The sequence below is a fragment of the Guyanagaster necrorhizus genome (assembly GCF_019112545.1).
Source record: "Guyanagaster necrorhizus MCA 3950 unplaced genomic scaffold BT62scaffold_12, whole genome shotgun sequence".
In the NCBI taxonomy this organism is placed as follows: domain Eukaryota; kingdom Fungi; phylum Basidiomycota; class Agaricomycetes; order Agaricales; family Physalacriaceae; genus Guyanagaster; species Guyanagaster necrorhizus.
This window is the reverse complement of record NW_025064891.1, coordinates 905,174-921,266: the sequence shown is the minus strand read 5'-3', so window position 1 is coordinate 921,266 and position 16,093 is coordinate 905,174. Positions and strand designations below refer to the sequence as shown.

The window sequence follows — 16,093 nt, the reverse complement described above, 5'->3', positions numbered from 1 at the left end:
CAAGACTGTATAAATTGGCAGCCAGCTAATATGTAATACAGCTCGGGTAAATATGTGTACATAAACTAAAGTTTTCGTTTCTGGCGTAGTGAGCTTTTCGCTGTCATTCTGATATCGTATCGATAATGTTTCCTGCGCCTTTGGTTCCCTGCGGTCGTCAATCTAGGACAGGTGAGCCGCGAGAGAGATGTAAAACATCGGTTCATCTATGTCCCTCCGATACTCCAGGACGTTGCGAAATGATTTTTGTCCGAAAATACAAATCTAGAGTGCTGTCGCTTGTTCCTTGCCTTGCTGGGTGAATGAACAGCTGGTTGGGAATTAATTACCATCAACTTGAAGTGCTGCTTCCTCAGTTTTCGACTTGTAATTTGCCTCTGACATATGCGCCTTTCTTCCACTCGGTTTCCCGGTCCACCAAGAAGGGTTTGTATCAACTTTATAGAACGTCCCTTGTTCCGTCGAAGCTCGAGGATATGTTTCCCTTGTTGGAACGACCAAGTTGAAATAACAGGACCCGGGTGCATTAAAGACAATGTAAGTCGCCAATCAGGCATAATATGCATCTCCCCCATTGATTGTCTTCACAAACTTGATGTGGCATCTCATCTTTTGTCCTTAATTAGTGATCAAAAACTGCTCACGATGTGTTGGGGTCTAACATATCCTGAACACTCTACCACTTAAAAAGCACTCACAATCTGTTTTCTAAACATTGGACTTTCAGCTCCCATTTTCAGCTCAAGTTCTTACTCCGTTTTCTTTCTCCTTGCCATCCGGCTCTTTGACCCTCAAGGCACCATGGATCGTCTCCGTCGTGCTTTTAAAATGTACGTCTGGTTACACTTTCTCTGCCACCTTTAAGTAAAATGGGGCTTTTCTAGCTCCTCTTCGTCTGCGACGAAGCGAAATGTCCCCTCCGCTAATGCAAAGTCCACAAAGAAGGACAATCTCAAACACACCAAATCCATGCCTATTCGCAGCTCCCTATACGGTCTCGAATATTCTCCAAATAATTATCCTCCGTCTCCCACTCCCAGGAATATCATCAAGTCTGCAAAGATCTATACCTCGCGATTCACGCCTCGCACCAAGCCGGCAGCCTCTCAACCAGTACCAAAGAACGTGAATGCGGACCTCCAGGAGGAGGAAGATTATGAAAATGTCCTTGACATCCACTCCGGAGTGACCGTCATCACCCGCGAGGACCTCGATGCCTTTCCGATGCCTCCAGATATTTTCCCGCCCAATCCCCCGAAGCTCCAGGCATTCTATGATGCACAGAATGAAGAACGTCGTCGCCGCAAGGAGCAAAAAATGGAGGAACAGCGTGCCCGCTATGGATACAAAACTGTGCACGGGAACGCGTCTACGCCAACGGTGTATCATCATGGCTCGACCCGCCAGAAGCTCACCTCTTCTTCTACGGTGAACGTCAGCACGGCGTCGCATCGGGGACGTTCACGTTTCTCGAAGCCGCTCCCCCCTTGCCCTGGTGACTGGCAGCAACACCTGAATTCGCCCTCGACGACCTCCTTGCACCCCGACAACCAGACTCACACATCTCGCCACCGTCAAGGGTCTACTACATCCCATCGTTCTCGCTCGCGTGCAACGCCTAGCCACCAGCGAGTCCAAGAGCACAGCAAGTACATGACTGAACAAGGAATGGCTTCCTATCCTGACATCGAGGCTCTTGCGGCTGTCCGGAGAGGTCACGCTGTATTCCAACAGGGATCTGATCATCGCAAATCTCATCGAGTGGAAATGTTCTTCAATCCCGACGATGAGCCAGTTCCGGTTAATGTCGGTCAGATACAACAGCAAGTCGACGACTACCTCTCGTCCCAAAATCTGGCGCCTGGATGAGGGAAGCCCTTCTAAAATGCCTTGTATTGAATGTTGCCCTGGTCAGGCTTTTCAGCCCTGTTTCGTTCTTTCGAAGTCTATCCTGTCTGTTTTTCAAATGCTTATTACCACCGTTGACGGTGTTGTCCTGTCTCTCCTTACTTGGTACTCCAATTCTCATCTAGCAACTTCTGTCATTACATCTATCGGTATCTAGCGCTTCATTATGGTTTCGTGTCTTTGGAAACAATCCAGTGTCCTTTTCAACGGCAGTCTGGCCAGTCTGTGCGCATAAATGGATCATCTGCAATTTCTCAACACACCTCCCCTTCGGCATTCCATATTGCGCGTACTGTGAAGGAAAACGTTCTTGTAAGACTGCGCATTACCATGTATGAAGGTACAACGCTCTACAAAACAAAAAGAATTGGTACCGCACTTTCAGACTTTAACAGTGCTCCTGTCTTCAGTAATGTATCTGATTCTTGACTTCTACACTCCAACATGTCGACGGTGCACGATATCCGTGACATGTCCTGTTCTGCAACCACTCACAGAATGGTATGATGAGTTCTGCGAGTGATGGTAGGGCGCTCCAAAGGGTGAATTATTTATACGTGGAGCACGGTTAATATAACATGAGAGAACAAAACTAATTGCAAATACAATGAGTCTACCCATGGTATAGTATTAGGCGAAGAGATAGGTTTGTATAAGTCAACATGCAATGCGTAATACAAAGACAGCAGCAGAGTGCGAAAACAGCCTCATTGATTTAACCAACGGTGTATCTTCACTTCTCGAATTGTCGCACGAGTCTTCGGATTCGGGTCCAAACACTTTCGTAGCAGGTCCCAAGCTGACCGAGACAATGCGGGATATTCGTTCAGGACAATTCGCCCTTTGATCGCATCGTTCTTGGTACGGAATGGTGACATACCATGGAGCAGATATGACAGAAGTACGCCGAGCGTCCACACTTCCGCCGGCGCAGCCTGATATGGTTTCTTGAGAAGTATCTCGGCAGCAGCATATGCGGTTGTCCCATGAAAGAACTTATAATATGGCCGGGACTTTGTCGGGTCGATAGCGATCGCACTCCCGAAGTCAATGAGTTTCACCTGAGATAGTTTGAGCAGATAATTACAGAAGACGCGACAATGACTTACATGCAGATCCTTGTCAATAGCAATGTTTTCATCTTTGATATCGCGATGGGATATGCCATGGCTGTCAAGATAATGTACAGCATCAACAACTTGTGCGAAAATGTAGCGTGCTTGCTCCTCAGATAAGCGTTTGTGTTCCGACTGATCAATGCATTCGAAGAGGTCATGCGAAGGTCGTCGGCTGTACTGAGGCTGAAGAGTGGGTTGGGAGTTTTTTTTCCACATCTTCAAAGGGACTGGTAGGTACGATGATAATTGGTGATAAGGGGAGACCATGGGAGGAGAGGGTGCTGGGTCGGAATTTAATGAGTCGGCAGAGCGAGAAGGTGTGAGAGACGGAGTAGAGATGGGTGAGGAGCCGGGGCAAGAGGCCCGGTTCGCGCGTTTTGCTCGCGTAGCGTTCGACCAAGGAGAACCGTGAAGTTCTTGTACCTATCGGTGTAGATATTAGCGATGAAAAGCTGGTATCAATGGTTGACGCACCAGATAGAAATACGAAGGATCTTGAAATAGGTCCAAACCTTTGACAATGTTGCGGTGATCCATATAGTTCAACAGGAAGACCTCCGTAGGTAGTCTACCATACCTATCATCCTGCACCCACGCATAACCCGGTACCTTCTCCTTTATGATGAACTTGACGGCAACTTCGTATCCTTCCCAACGATGTCTGGCTGTCATGACGAAGCCATATCCGCCTGCACCTAGCTCATCCTCCAACTGGAATGTTCTGACAAAATCCAAGTCCAACTGGTGATCAGGCGGGAAGTGTGAGGAGTAGCGGTCTGCATCCAGACTAAGACTAAAAGGCGACTTGACGATATGATGATGTGAATGCTCGGGCGATGATGAAAGACATTCGTGATATGTGGGAAAATGCGATGAAGAGTTGATAGCCGTTGTTGAGGAACCAAAGCTGAGTGACAGTTCGTTGGGAGAGAGGGGTAACCGAGAGATATCCAAGGGAGAATGAGGACACATATTGAGAGAATCGTCTAGAGTCTTGTCAGAGCAGCGATTCACAGATGCAATAGGACGCTCGCGTCGTATTTCGTGGTTCTCAAGCTGGGGAAGATTGAAGTTGAAGAGATGGTCAGGCTCGGTAAGAAGAGGCGTTTGCACGGTATCGCTCTCTGAGGGGGAGAGGTATCCAGGACTTGGAGGCGAGAGGGCCGAATAGGTGAGCTCCGGTATTTGGGTCTCAGAACGCATACCAGGGGACCAAGGCGAGAGACGATTATATATGGCGGTCGAGGCGTTGAACTGGCCCAAGCAAAGAATCGACAATTAGCGACACGGGCGTGCCCGCAGTAAAGCCAAAAGATTCAATGTGTCCCACAAGGGCAAAGAAAGAGAAAACAAGCCTCGCTGCGACCTCACACCTGAAACGAAGAACACGACTTGCCCTTTCACCGAGAAACACAATTGTGGTTATTATAATCACGTGTGCATGCCTACATCCTATTATTGTACAAACAAAAAACCAACACATATCATACAACTGCCTTTCTGGTGATGAGTATGGGCGCCACCAACCTAGGCCCCTTGGAGGATGCGCTCTCAGGGACGGTCGGACCAGGAAGGACGTGGTATGGCGCCTGTAACAACAAGTACCATGATCAGCCAAAGAATAGGAATACGTGGAAATATGTTTTCAATACGTACGCACCCCTATATAATCCAAGAACTTGTTTATGTTCTCCTCCTTAGATGTACCACCCGGTGGAACCGGAGATGCCTTGTCCAGTTCGTAATGTTTCAGCAGCTCTTTGACATCCTTCCCTGACATTGCGAGACAAGCATCGATGTTGTTGGGGAATAAAGACGCCGGCAATGTACTCCCATCCAAAGGTATCAACGGTCGTAGTTTTTCCTTGCGAGTCAAGGTCGCGTTTATTCGTCGCGCCTCCCTGGTGAATAAATGATTATGAGAGTGACTCCTTCCTTAGAATCGGACTCACGAGTTGTGGAGATGTGTCTTGATCGCTACCATTTGATGCGTGTGTTCATTCGTTTGATGTCGGAGACTATGAGGAACCTGTTTCTCCAACTGTACGGATTGGAAGAATCAGAACAGACACAAAGCAGCAGCAAATAACACACCTCTTGTCGAACTTTGTTTTCAATCTTCTGTGCCACAGATGCTCGTATTTCCTTAGTCACATGTTGTTTGAGGCGATCTTCGAGACGTTCCTTCACTCTTCTTTCAAGCTCTCTTCGCAGAGTCTCCAACTCCTTGGCATGCTTCGCTATCTGCTTTTCTAGACGAGACCTTAACGTTGCGGTCTATAAAACGAGTCAGAGATCGACACCCCAAATCTGTCAGTACCTCACCTCTTCTCCAGCTTTGATAACAGGCCCAAGCATAGCCGCCCTCTCAGTATTGGTTTCTATGCTCTCGTACATCCCTTTCAGTCGATGGTTCATCTCCTTCAGGTTATGCATGAGCTGAGCAACGGCCTCGATTTCAGGTGGGATGGCCGATTTCGTTGCAGACAAAAGATCAGCACCATCTCTGAGAATGGTGGCTGAGGCAAGAACGGAGAAATTTGAGGAGGCGGCATGAGAGGGTGTCACTGTGGCTGCTGACTGGCTGGATGTCGCGCTATCGGGTGTCGGCGGGATGTTGATGGATGGCCGATGAGGCTTTGCTTGAGCGCCGGCGGGTTTGTCTGTTCTTGGGCCCATTTTTTCGAAAATGTGTACTACGTGGGAGGTTTTGGAGACGGCGGGAAAATCCAGGAGGAGACTATGTGAAGCGATACGATCTTTATAGGAAATGCCACGCAGGAACAAAGTTGTGTCACGGTAGAGAAGTGCTTCGCTGCACAGCGGTGACTTGCCGATGAGATAGCCTCAATGTGACCCCGAAGCTCAAGTAGGATGTAAAGATTCCGGATGGATCTCCGGGAGATACACGAGGCAAAGGCGTGGGTGATGACAGATTGCCGAATACGATGTTGAGCACCTAGTAATGGATGCCGAATCAATTGGGTTGAATGGAGAAGTCTGGACCTGGAATAAGCGCTGGGAAATGATTCTGTTTTGGAACGATACGTGGTAGGTTGAACGGCAAAGAAGCTTGTTGGCGCCTACTTGATATCTCAGGATATTGGGCGGCCAAGTAAGTAGCACGTATTACCAAGAAAAATGAATCACTCAATACGTCTTTATTGTAAGCGCAAAGGTAAACAGTAAGGTCAGAGCTACCTGATTCACGACACACACGAAGACATTCGGTCCTTCACGATTTGTTGAAGAACATCCCCAATGCCAGCTGCTTAGCAGAAAGGATGCCCTACGAAAGAGCGGCCCGCGTCGCGATTGCTGATAGTTGGGTATTCGTTAACTGCAGAGCCCAGTGGAATGAAAATGACAAGAGATGGACGCACCTCAGGGTGTAATCAGTGCCTTCAAAGCAGCACCGACGTCCCCTTGATGTTGAACCAAGACCTTCTCCGCCTGTGCTCGTGTCATTTCGAATTCATTGACCTGTCGGGACCAGGTCAGGACGGTACATAGTGCAATCCGCACGATCCCATGACGCACAATGATATCGATGTCGTCTTTTTTTATCGCGGGTGCAGATGAGTCTTTGACTGGTTTGACAGGGCCTTTCTCCAGAATGCCCCCCGGTCGAAACGCCTCATCCATTTTGCCCTTCGAGTACGAGAAACCGTCGACATACTGTTGGTTGGGTGAGAGATGTCTCGTTGGAAGGTAAATCAGGACAGACGTTCATGATGACTTCGGGCTCAGGGCGTCCATTTGTGTGAGACATGGCGGTAATTGCCAAGGTACAGTAAATGTTTAGTTACTAAGATGATATTCCGATTTTTTGTAGGTACATACCCCCAAGCGACTCGGAGCTCGTTCAAATCATTCCTATTCAATTTCTACGGTTTATTTATGTACACAAACGCGGCTTGTGAAAGCTAAAATCAGGCATCTCGTTTCTTCCACAACGCAGCCATATTATTGATACCAAACCGCTTTGACAGTAAAAGGTCCTGTATACATCATACAGGTCAAAGTAGCCCTTGAAATAATAGTGAATTATTTACCCAAATTCCCTTGGGGAAAAACGTCGACAGAAACCAGACCCTGGTTGCCATCGTCCCTTTCCAGAGCCACTTGGGCGGGCGGGACTTGATGAGTTCATTGACAACCTTACGTGCATAGACATCATTTGGCATACCGGTCTTCTGCGAATTTCCTTGGCGGTCGCGGTAGTCCGAGTCAATTGGAAGGTAGATTGAGTTGTGGGGAAGGTCTCGCTTGTTGACTGTAAGCCGACTAAGCACACCGCCTGTAATGACCACAACAACTTTGACACTACATTCCAATAGTCAAAACGCGGCCGTTAGATATCGGCATTCAGATAGCTTACTCGAACGGACTAAGTTCTATACGAAGTGTGTCGCTATACGAGTGCAACGCAGCCTTGGACGCATTGTAAGACGCTACAGATACACCTCAATCAGTAAGCCGATCACGGAAGGAAAGAAAGACGTCTGGCTCACACCCGAAGGTATAGGGCAATATGGCCGCGATGGATCCGATATTAACAATCGTCCCCTTTGCCTGGATCAATAGACTAGCAAATGCTTGGACCATACGCATCACTGAGAAAAGATTGGTCTCGAATGTCTTGTGCACGACCGTAAAATCCAAGTCCAGTGCAGGCATCGTGTACGCAATGCCTGCATTGTTCACGAGAATGCCGAGAGACCCGCCAGTACGTTCAGAAATATCCGCCTTGATGTCCTGGATATCGGAGGGCGACGTTACATCTAAAGCAAAGACCTCGATGCCGAGTTCAGCGAGATCAACGAGATGATCTTTGGAGCGCGCAGTGGCGAAGACGCGATAACCTGATGTGAAGTAAATTTTCTGTCCACGAGTGACAAGATATCGTATATATGATTCACCATTGGACATGAACTCTCTTGCCAAGGAGTTTCCTATACCACCAGGCCTGCATCTAAGAGAAATATGGAAGAAATATGTGGTCAATGCACATAATTATATATACAAAGAAGCGCTTCTTACCCGGTTATAAGGACGGTTTTGCGGTTATCCGTCATCGCAGTGACTTGCAACCCTCATTATTTAAACAAGCTTACATAAGTAAGGACAGCCACTAGACATGGACACGGACTCGGGGCAGTGAGAGCAGCGGTTGCGAAATGATGAAAGAAATCTATGGGATAACAATTTCTGCTATACCTTGGACGCTTACAAATTGACATAAACGACTGCTGGCGAACAGATAAATTATATCAATTGCGTATTCTACAAGTGCTGGGAAATTAGGAATTGTATATTACATTGCGTTCAATATATATCTTGCATCTCCTCCTCCAGTTGCGTTTCTACGATTTGCGTTTCCTGCCCATCATCTGGTAGGTCTGTGTCTACAAGCAATGCCTCAGATTCTGGTAGGACGTCCGACATGGAAACATCTGTCGCCTGGGAGGCCGGTATGTCATCGCTGGACTTGTTTTTAGGACGTGCTTTCTTTTCACCCGTTTTAGGTATGAGACCAAACAAGGTCATTTGACGAGGACCTTCCTTCTTCTCCTTCCCGTTTGTCTTCGCAGTAGGTCCTGTAAAATATTTAGTAAAAGTTTCAAGGCAAGGTCACGAATGCTTGCGTTTCTTCCCCGGATCCTCAGCGGCGTCAATTTTATCAAAAAAGCTCTCGCTCTTCTGTATGACTTTGTTCATGTCGGATTTTCGTGCGAAAGGATTCTGGCCATTTTCTTGTGCAGCTTTGCGGGCGAATGGATTCGATTCTATGAGATGTACGTGTGTGTTCAGAGGATAGACGATAATCTTAAGGCGGACTCACTTTGCTTCGGAGGTGGCATCAAATCACCGCGTGACTCTCCTAAAGGATTGCGTTTCCGTTTGCCATCTAAAGTAATATCTTCCTCGGAAGCAGTGGGTTCTGCCCATGATTTCGGGGTAGATGCAGGAGCTACAGACGAATATCGTGACTTTTCAACGGTAGGAGTAGCCCGAGAAAGTCCGGGTCTGTGTATTGAAGGTGGTGGTCCAAAATCCTGAAACGCTTTACGCCGGTCAGAGAACGGTTCCTCAGCATCAGGTAAGCGCCGAGAGGGAGGGTCTGCTTTATTCCAACGTCGTCGTTTCTCGCGAGCCAGCGACATGCGATCTTCGCTTTCCTCGTGTATCCGTTTCAGTAAGAGCACTTTCTCTTTGAATCCGACCATATGGTAGAAGTCTGCAATCTTGACAACTAGGTCAATGGAGTTAACGTGATGCAATAGCTTCGTTAGTTCAATCGCCCTCGGAATGTTATCCCCTTTACAGGCGCCTTGGATAAGCTGAAGGAATTCCTTATCCATGGCTCGCTCCTTTGCGATAATATCTTCCGTAGTAAGCTCTTCGTCGAGAATATCAACTGCCATATCGTGGAACAATATCTTACGTTCTACCCTAAAATAAGTTGAACATCAAATCGAGGCAACCCTAAGACGCAATGACTGTACTGTTCTTCAAGGGCATTGTCATTGCGGAATGGCATTCGCATAGGGAGCTCTTGAATAAGCGGCCTGGGAAAGCCGGGATGTTCTTGTCTTCCCTGTGGAAGACTCATCAGGTCTGCAGATCTTGTACCCTAACAGAACGTGCCTTAAGAATCAAGCACATCAGCGTGCTTCCTGTAATCCCAACGGGCCAGTAGGATTCATCTTTTCCCTCCCTTCTTTCGAGAAAGTTTGTGTCCATTACACGGGCCCAGGATCCGTGGTGCGGAATTCGGTACTTCATAAGTATGTGTACCTGTCCCGATGAATCATACACAGCAGGTGCCTAGACGGCGCCCAGATTAAGTCACGCGGAATGGCATGGGAATGTCGCTTACCCCTTGGTCGGTGACACCAATCCACTTGAGTGTATGATTCTTTGGGATGGGAAGAACGTCTCTCTGTCGGACAGTGAAATCATCAAAGTTGATGAGCTTATAAGACAGATTTTGGGATCCTAGAGCGGGTTTCTTAATTCAAAGTGCTGAAGAAGATGGCTCAGCACTGACCATCAATTGTAGCTGCACCAGCACGATAAACGACGAACACCCATTCCGTTCCCGCAACCATCGACACAAAATCGGCACCCAGACCAATGATTCGCCGCTCCCTCCCAGTACCACTCAAGAATGTCAAGTCTCCTTGGTTGGTAGCTACAACAACATTTCCAAGGCCATTCAGATCTTCCTCGGAGCCCTGGTGAAGACTGGTAGACGGTGGAATACCCCCAACCGCAATACCTAGAACGCGGGTTTGCCCTTTCAAATCATAGGACCAGTCACTTTGAGAAGACCACGATCCGTACGGCTTGAATGTCACTTTGGCTACGTGGTTATCTTCGGGCTGACAAGCAAACAGAGCTCCCCGTTCACCTAGATAATAATGAGATTTTGAAAGGCTGATGCACATAAACCTACCGAGGTAGCCTAGATCATACTTCAGACTGTCAGTAAAATGCTGGCCTCGTCTCGTTGAGCGGTCGAAAAATTCAATGTTTACGATGTTATGAATATCCTGGTCAGTGACTTCAATGACCCCAATCGTGTTATAGGCTATAAGGGTTCAGAAATCGAATGACGATTTGAAGTATTGAAATTACCTAGATATCTTTTCTTATTATCCATTGGTGTCGAACCTGATTGGAACGGCGGTTGAGCTTCCGTAATGCTCACTGTCAACATCTCTCATCGTAACTTGAGTTTACTAAGAGAAGACACGGCGCTTACCCATTTCTTTCACCATGTAGCCTTTGTTTTTGAAAGGTGCTTTGGCGTCTTGCGCATACTTCAAATCGCTGGGCCCGTTCCAATGCGTCATGTCTTCAGCTTCATCATCGTCACTAAGACCAGCGTCGCCAGTATCTAGGACGTCATCTATTCTGCTATCTTCATCGAATAAGGATGTCGTAAGCTGTTGGATTGCGGTATTCTTCGTTGTGATGATCAGGTTCATGGGATCAGGAATCGTTGACGGTATAGCATCGATCCAGCGAATGAGCTGGCCACCTGAATCTGTCCAGGCAATGATATTTTGCTTCGGCGAGAATGCAATTTGAGTAATGATAGCATTTGAATTTGTTGACTGTCTAGGCGAATAAATTAAGCAGCGAGCAAGCGATAGGTCAAAAATGCTCACTTTGCCACTATGCGTCGCGTCGTGGTGGACCAAACATATACTGTTGACGTTGTTGCCGAAGCAAGATAAGCGCCGTTAGCTGATATTGCTAGGGCAGTGGTTGCACCGGTAACGTCATTGTGAGAGAAGGTCGATATCTTCGTCCCTTCAGAACGTGAGATAGCGACGACGTCTTAATAAAACAATTCAATTAGAAGAACCGCAGAGCTCAGTCAAACAAATACCCACCATGAATACGTGAGATGATGAAAAAATATTCGCCAGATGTATGCCAAACAGCAGAGCAATCATGCGAGAAGTCAGAGGATCTGTAACAGTGTAAACTCAAGCTGAGAAGAGTGTTGACAAGACTCACTCCGTGTCTCTGACAGCAGGAATGATACCATCTATCTGCTTCTCAATGTTGGGCTCCTCCTTGGACATATCCCAGATGATAATTTTACCGTCACAGCCACAAGTTACCTATACATCATCTTATGAGGAGAAGGAACAGACATTGATAGCAAGAGACATACCAATACAGGTAACGTAGGGTGCCAGGTCACCCGCCGCACTCCGCCCTGGTGGCCTTCTAAGCTGTTGACGTTCACAGGATCTTCCATATCTATAACCTTCACAGAAAGTTCACTGTCGAATATGAGCTAGTAGTATGGAATTAGGAATGCCACGCACTCGGAACCAACAGCAAGTCTTCTCCCCTTGGCATCGATGGCCAAGCATCGCACCGACACCCCATTGACAGAAGCAGCATACCCATCATATTCATTGGTATTCTTGAGGTACCGTCGAACTAGCGCGTCTTCACTCCCTGAAAGCCAGTAGTCCGCCTGAGGGCTGGTGAGAAGGTTGATGAAATTACGAATCGAGGTCACATACGCAAGCTGCAATGCAGGTGACCGGTAGATCAGCATCGGGGGCCACTTCTGGCTCCTGCTCGGCGCCTTCGTCCATTCTCCATAGTCGTACTATGCAATCTTGGCCACCTGTGAAAGCGCGTCTGCGACGCGTCGTTTGTCAGCATTTCAGTGATACTAGAGGAACGGCGGAACGAACGATCCGTCCTTCGAGAATGCAAGACTAGTGGTCCCTGGGCCGTGGGCAGGGTTAGAAATGAGTTTCGACATGGTGGTTGGCTGAAAACGCGAAAACACGGTCAGTCACACGCGGAGGTTTGGTGACACCGGACTGACCTCCAAACACAGATAAACACTGTGTTGCAGTATTTTTCCTCCGAGTCAGCATATCGCTCCATTGTGTTATTTAGATGTACTTATTTTCAATAAGTCTATGTGAATCCATACGTTCTTTGGCAGATTGCTCTGTTTCAATGTACCTTGGTACTTAGTTCAAAGCGTAATTGGGATTATGTAAGATTACTAGCATATCGAGTCAGTACACGCTAATCATTGTCAATTTGACTCTTACCAAAATGTCACTTAACAAGGGCGACGCTACCTCGAAAATGACCAGTCTGCTCTCATTTCAGACCGAAATAGAAGACATCCACAATCGCGAATTGGCTAAACGGCGACTCCAGGGAGCAGCAGCCATGGCGAAGGAGAAAAAGAACAAAGATCCTCCGTCTAGGGGCAAAGGGAAAGCCGACGAATATAAGGAAAACAAGGATCCTCCGCCTAAGGGCAAAGGGAAAGCTGGCGACCATAACAAAATCATCATTCCGGGCGAGCATGCTGATGGCACTGGATTCTCCGAGGTAGAGGAGAAGATCTTTGTAAAGTAACATTCTCTTTTATTTGACTGGTACTGACGATAAGCACAAGACTATGTTACAGTCTAATTTGCTGAATGACTACGAGTCGGCGCGAGATATGATTGCTGTCTTGATTACTCAAAATTATGGTGAATATGTCTTACGAATTGGATCACAACCACCCCACGCGTTACTATTCTCCGGAGAGCTCACAGACTCGTCGGATGGATGGACAGGACCCGACAAGACTCCGGAAGACTTGGACACCTTGCGGCAAAAGATTACTGATGCTGTGGAGGGGATTGGTGGTAAGGTAAAATCACCATTTACTGATCCCGCCGCAGACAGCTGCTCATTCGTTTGAAAGGTTTCTGTGCTCTGCGAAGTTAGGACCGGACATCCACGTATATCGCTCCTCCTACGGCTCCCCCCTCCAAACGTTTCTCTCACTCCCGAAGTTCGATGTGCCGTAGTGGGAAATGTGGACAGCGGGAAGTCTACCACCTTGGGTGTGCTGACGCGCGGTACGCATGTTGTATTTGCTAAAGAAAATACCTTTATGCCTGAATCTTCAATCAGGTGCATTGGACGATGGGAGAGGTCGGGCGCGAATAGCACTCTTTCGACATAAACACGAGATTGAAACTGGCCGGACCTCCAGTGTTGGAATGGAGATCCTTGGTTTTGGACCTTCGGGCGCCCCGATCCTACCTAGCACCGCAAATTCTTCTGATCCAGACGTTATACGAAGAGAAAAGTTGGGTTGGGAAGAGATTTCTATACAAGCTGCTAAAATTGTCTCCTTCATTGGTAAGCTATGCCTCTACTCTGGAAGTCCTCACATTGATCGTGTTCTATAGACCTTGCTGGCCATGAGCGATATCTCAAAACTACTCTCTATGGACTAACATCTGGCGCCCCTTCCTGCGTCATATTAATTGTCGGCGCTAATGCGGGTTTGATTGGAATGTCCAAGGAACATTTATCCATTGCATTGGCTTTGAGTGTACCGGTCGTCGTTTGTATCACCAAGGTCAATTATCATCTTCTCATTACGGCATTTTGTTTAAACTGTCCCATAAGATTGACATGACCCCATCCAATGTGGCTGCAGAGACCATCAAACAAGTTGTCAAGATACTAAGGAGCCCCGGGTGTCGGTGAGTGGTACTTTTGCCTCAACAAACCCTGTCTCAAACAATCTAGCAAAATACCCGTTTTCGTGAAATCTTTTGAGATATCCGTTGAAATTGCGACTTCTTTCGGAAAAGACAAGTAAGAACAATGCATTGTATGTATATTTGACATGACCCCACTTTTAGACTCTGCCCTATATTTCAAGTGTCGAATGTCACTGGAGAAGGCCTTGACTATGTCCGCACATTCCTCAACCTGCTTCCTTCGAGTGAGGCGGACAGCGAAAAATTTGCTGCGAATCAGCCTCTAGAGGTGAGCCCGGGAGAATATGGCCATTGAATCGTAAGTAACACCGTCTAGTTCTCTATCACTGACGTGTGGTCAGTGCCTTATGTGGGCACAGTCGTAAACGGGATCGTGAACAACGGTAGCGCCGAGACTGGTGACGCAGTGATGCTGGGGCCGGATTTTAACGGGAATTATTTGAGCACCGTCATCAAGAGTATGCATAAGAAAAGGTATGAGTTTTCATGCACACTTGGCGGGCCATTCTCGGCCCAAGAAATTCTGTGGCAAAGCGGAAACAGGGGCACCATGTGGCAGGCTTGCTTTAGGGGGCATCGATGTCCAGCTGAGAAATGGTACCGAGGGCATGTCATTAGCGACTACCTGGAAAGTACCTGGACAATTCTTCGTCCCTATCAGTTTACACACTGCCACTTGGGATCCCAGTTTCTGCTGGTCGACCATTTATCCCTCAAAGGCATTCTACTTCTCACTGCCGACTATATGGAGGCGACAAAAATGGGCACGAAATATTTGGATTGCAAACAAACAAACTATCATCTGGAATTTCGAACGCAGCAAATATGTCGGCACGCGCACCTGCATATCAGGCAAACTCTGAATGCTCACTAGTTTCAAATTCCAGAATATAGTGCATCTGTTCTCTACGTGCTTGCCCCAAAATAGTCCCTATCGATTGCATTAGGTGATTCCATGGCTTACGAAGTCATCACCGCAGTGAATCGTTTATCTTTGCCTTGGGGGGAGAAACGGCCCGCCAGCACTAACAGTATCTGCCGAAATATTTGCTAAAAAGGGATTGTCAGAGCCTCGATAACGACGGCTGAGGCAGGCCAGTGTGTTGCCTTCGCCCTGAAGCGGGTACGAAAAGCGGATATCCGAAGGGGGATGGTTTTGGTGAGCAAATCGGAGTCACCTCCCCGTGGTAAGAAACGGCGAATCTACACAGTCGTGGGATCCTGACGGTGGATTCTATAGCTATACGGCAATTTGAGGGACAAGTCCTCATTCTATAGTTCGATAGTCTCGTTTGCTGTTGACTGCTGTACATTGACCGCTAGTCCCCCAGCCATAACACCACGCTGCAAAGAAACTACCAGGTGGGTGTGAGCTGACTAGTACCGGCGTCGATGATTTGATTTGACAGACTTCTTACAGGCCATGCTACACTGCGGCGTATGTCTGGACCTCGCATTTGCAGTCCATCAAAGGCTGACGTATTCCTGGTAGGCTGTAAGGCAAACGGTGAGAATCATAGGAATGGATCATCCCCAAGGAGTTCTTCGAACGGGGGACCGTGCTACGGTGCAGTTTGAATTCATTTCCCACCCCGAATTTGTGAAAGAGGGAATGAAACTATTATTCCGAGAGGGTAAGACAAAGGTACGATTTCTCGACTTGTCTTGGAACATGCGCTTATAGCTGTGCAGGGTCTTGGGGTCATAACACGGTTATTATAGCGTACAGGTCTGAAGTTGTATCCTGTTTATAGGTATGTAAATGTTGTACAACCCATTTGTGATGGACACTGTTGTTTTACTTCATTCGGGTGCTGTCATGTAGATGACCGTTGTGTATTTTTGTTATGCTACATTGGCCCTGCCTGCCGTTGCCAAGAGATTTGAAATATGATCCAAATATGATCTTGATCAGCCGTGATTTACCATGATCGAGGTAAGAACAAACCGTAATCACCGAAATTCCAGAGCTCTGACCCTCTGGCGCTCCCGACG

At 47.5% G+C, this 16,093-nt stretch overlaps 7 protein-coding genes across 7 annotated transcripts; 2 read left to right on the top strand and 5 right to left on the bottom strand.

Annotated features, from left to right (window-relative positions):
• Positions 1 to 455: 455 nt before the first annotated feature.
• Positions 456 to 2,256, top strand: BT62DRAFT_931935 (uncharacterized protein). Its single transcript, XM_043186244.1, has 2 exons — positions 456 to 830; positions 885 to 2,256. Exons 1-2 carry the CDS (start codon positions 802 to 804, stop codon positions 1,867 to 1,869), a joined length of 1,014 nt encoding a protein of 337 aa, XP_043040003.1. The 5' UTR covers positions 456 to 801; the 3' UTR covers positions 1,870 to 2,256.
• A 359-nt stretch (positions 2,257 to 2,615) lies between these two features.
• Positions 2,616 to 3,998, bottom strand: BT62DRAFT_894649 (kinase-like protein; the record flags this gene model as incomplete). The annotated part of the gene is made up of 3 exons (XM_043183188.1): positions 2,616 to 2,969; positions 3,018 to 3,449; positions 3,501 to 3,998. The coding sequence occupies 3 exons, from the start codon at positions 3,996 to 3,998 to the stop codon at positions 2,616 to 2,618; spliced, it is 1,284 nt and encodes a 427-aa protein (XP_043040002.1).
• Positions 3,999 to 4,413: 415 nt separating this feature from the next.
• On the bottom strand, positions 4,414 to 6,031 carry BT62DRAFT_122795 (uncharacterized protein). Its single transcript, XM_043179762.1, has 5 exons — positions 5,352 to 6,031; positions 5,121 to 5,303; positions 4,979 to 5,067; positions 4,687 to 4,927; positions 4,414 to 4,615 (listed from the first exon to the last, which is right to left on the bottom strand). The coding sequence occupies exons 1-5, from the start codon at positions 5,703 to 5,705 to the stop codon at positions 4,511 to 4,513; spliced, it is 972 nt and encodes a 323-aa protein (XP_043040001.1). The 5' UTR covers positions 5,706 to 6,031; the 3' UTR covers positions 4,414 to 4,510.
• A 379-nt stretch (positions 6,032 to 6,410) lies between these two features.
• On the bottom strand, positions 6,411 to 6,798 carry BT62DRAFT_919778 (uncharacterized protein; the record flags this gene model as incomplete). Its single annotated transcript, XM_043184176.1, has 3 exons — positions 6,411 to 6,509; positions 6,567 to 6,677; positions 6,706 to 6,798. The coding sequence occupies 3 exons, from the start codon at positions 6,796 to 6,798 to the stop codon at positions 6,411 to 6,413; spliced, it is 303 nt and encodes a 100-aa protein (XP_043040000.1).
• Positions 6,799 to 6,882: 84 nt separating this feature from the next.
• Positions 6,883 to 8,104, bottom strand: BT62DRAFT_986963 (NAD(P)-binding protein; the record flags this gene model as incomplete). Its single annotated transcript, XM_043190036.1, has 6 exons — positions 6,883 to 7,027; positions 7,082 to 7,352; positions 7,408 to 7,480; positions 7,541 to 7,891; positions 7,949 to 8,001; positions 8,070 to 8,104. The coding sequence occupies 6 exons, from the start codon at positions 8,102 to 8,104 to the stop codon at positions 6,959 to 6,961; spliced, it is 852 nt and encodes a 283-aa protein (XP_043039999.1). The 3' UTR covers positions 6,883 to 6,958.
• Positions 8,105 to 8,660: 556 nt separating this feature from the next.
• Positions 8,661 to 12,330, bottom strand: BT62DRAFT_894465 (WD40 repeat-like protein; the record flags this gene model as incomplete). Its single annotated transcript, XM_043183180.1, has 16 exons — positions 8,661 to 8,815; positions 8,872 to 9,482; positions 9,536 to 9,627; positions 9,669 to 9,857; positions 9,910 to 10,028; positions 10,081 to 10,443; positions 10,489 to 10,623; positions 10,671 to 10,742; positions 10,798 to 11,156; positions 11,207 to 11,378; positions 11,435 to 11,514; positions 11,562 to 11,668; positions 11,722 to 11,833; positions 11,879 to 12,033; positions 12,083 to 12,203; positions 12,260 to 12,330. The coding sequence occupies 16 exons, from the start codon at positions 12,328 to 12,330 to the stop codon at positions 8,661 to 8,663; spliced, it is 2,913 nt and encodes a 970-aa protein (XP_043039998.1).
• A 272-nt stretch (positions 12,331 to 12,602) lies between these two features.
• BT62DRAFT_994098 (GTP-binding protein 1) lies at positions 12,603 to 15,995 on the top strand. Its single transcript, XM_043190452.1, has 15 exons — positions 12,603 to 12,938; positions 12,988 to 13,230; positions 13,285 to 13,441; positions 13,497 to 13,727; positions 13,778 to 13,950; positions 14,001 to 14,077; positions 14,124 to 14,192; positions 14,240 to 14,366; positions 14,415 to 14,572; positions 15,167 to 15,285; positions 15,339 to 15,375; positions 15,430 to 15,460; positions 15,519 to 15,536; positions 15,591 to 15,743; positions 15,791 to 15,995. Exons 1-15 carry the CDS (start codon positions 12,636 to 12,638, stop codon positions 15,818 to 15,820), a joined length of 1,926 nt encoding a protein of 641 aa, XP_043039997.1. The 5' UTR covers positions 12,603 to 12,635; the 3' UTR covers positions 15,821 to 15,995.
• The last annotated feature ends 98 nt before the right edge of the window (positions 15,996 to 16,093 follow it).

What these genes read in the sequence shown, in the direction of transcription:
- BT62DRAFT_931935 (XM_043186244.1), top strand. Translation starts at nt 802, where the DNA reads ATGGATCGTCTCCGTCGTGCTTTTAAAAT. An exon ending in CTCCGTCGTGCTTTTAAAAT is followed by an intron (nt 831 to 884) that starts GTACGTCTGGTT and finishes GGGCTTTTCTAG; the next exon opens with CTCCTCTTCGTCTGCGACGA.
- BT62DRAFT_122795 (XM_043179762.1), bottom strand. Translation starts at nt 5,705, where the DNA reads ATGGGCCCAAGAACAGACAAACCCGCCGGCGCTCAAGCAAAGCCTCAT. An exon ending in TTATCAAAGCTGGAGAAGAG is followed by an intron (nt 5,304 to 5,351) that starts GTGAGGTACTGA and finishes CTCGTTTTATAG; the next exon opens with ACCGCAACGTTAAGGTCTCG. An exon ending in AAGACACATCTCCACAACTC is followed by an intron (nt 4,928 to 4,978) that starts GTGAGTCCGATT and finishes TTTATTCACCAG; the next exon opens with GGAGGCGCGACGAATAAACG.
- BT62DRAFT_994098 (XM_043190452.1), top strand. Translation starts at nt 12,636, where the DNA reads ATGTCACTTAACAAGGGCGACGCTACCTCGAAAATGACCAGTCTGCTC. An exon ending in AGGTAGAGGAGAAGATCTTT is followed by an intron (nt 12,939 to 12,987) that starts GTAAAGTAACAT and finishes GATAAGCACAAG; the next exon opens with ACTATGTTACAGTCTAATTT. An exon ending in TCCGAGAGGGTAAGACAAAG is followed by an intron (nt 15,744 to 15,790) that starts GTACGATTTCTC and finishes ATAGCTGTGCAG; the next exon opens with GGTCTTGGGGTCATAACACG.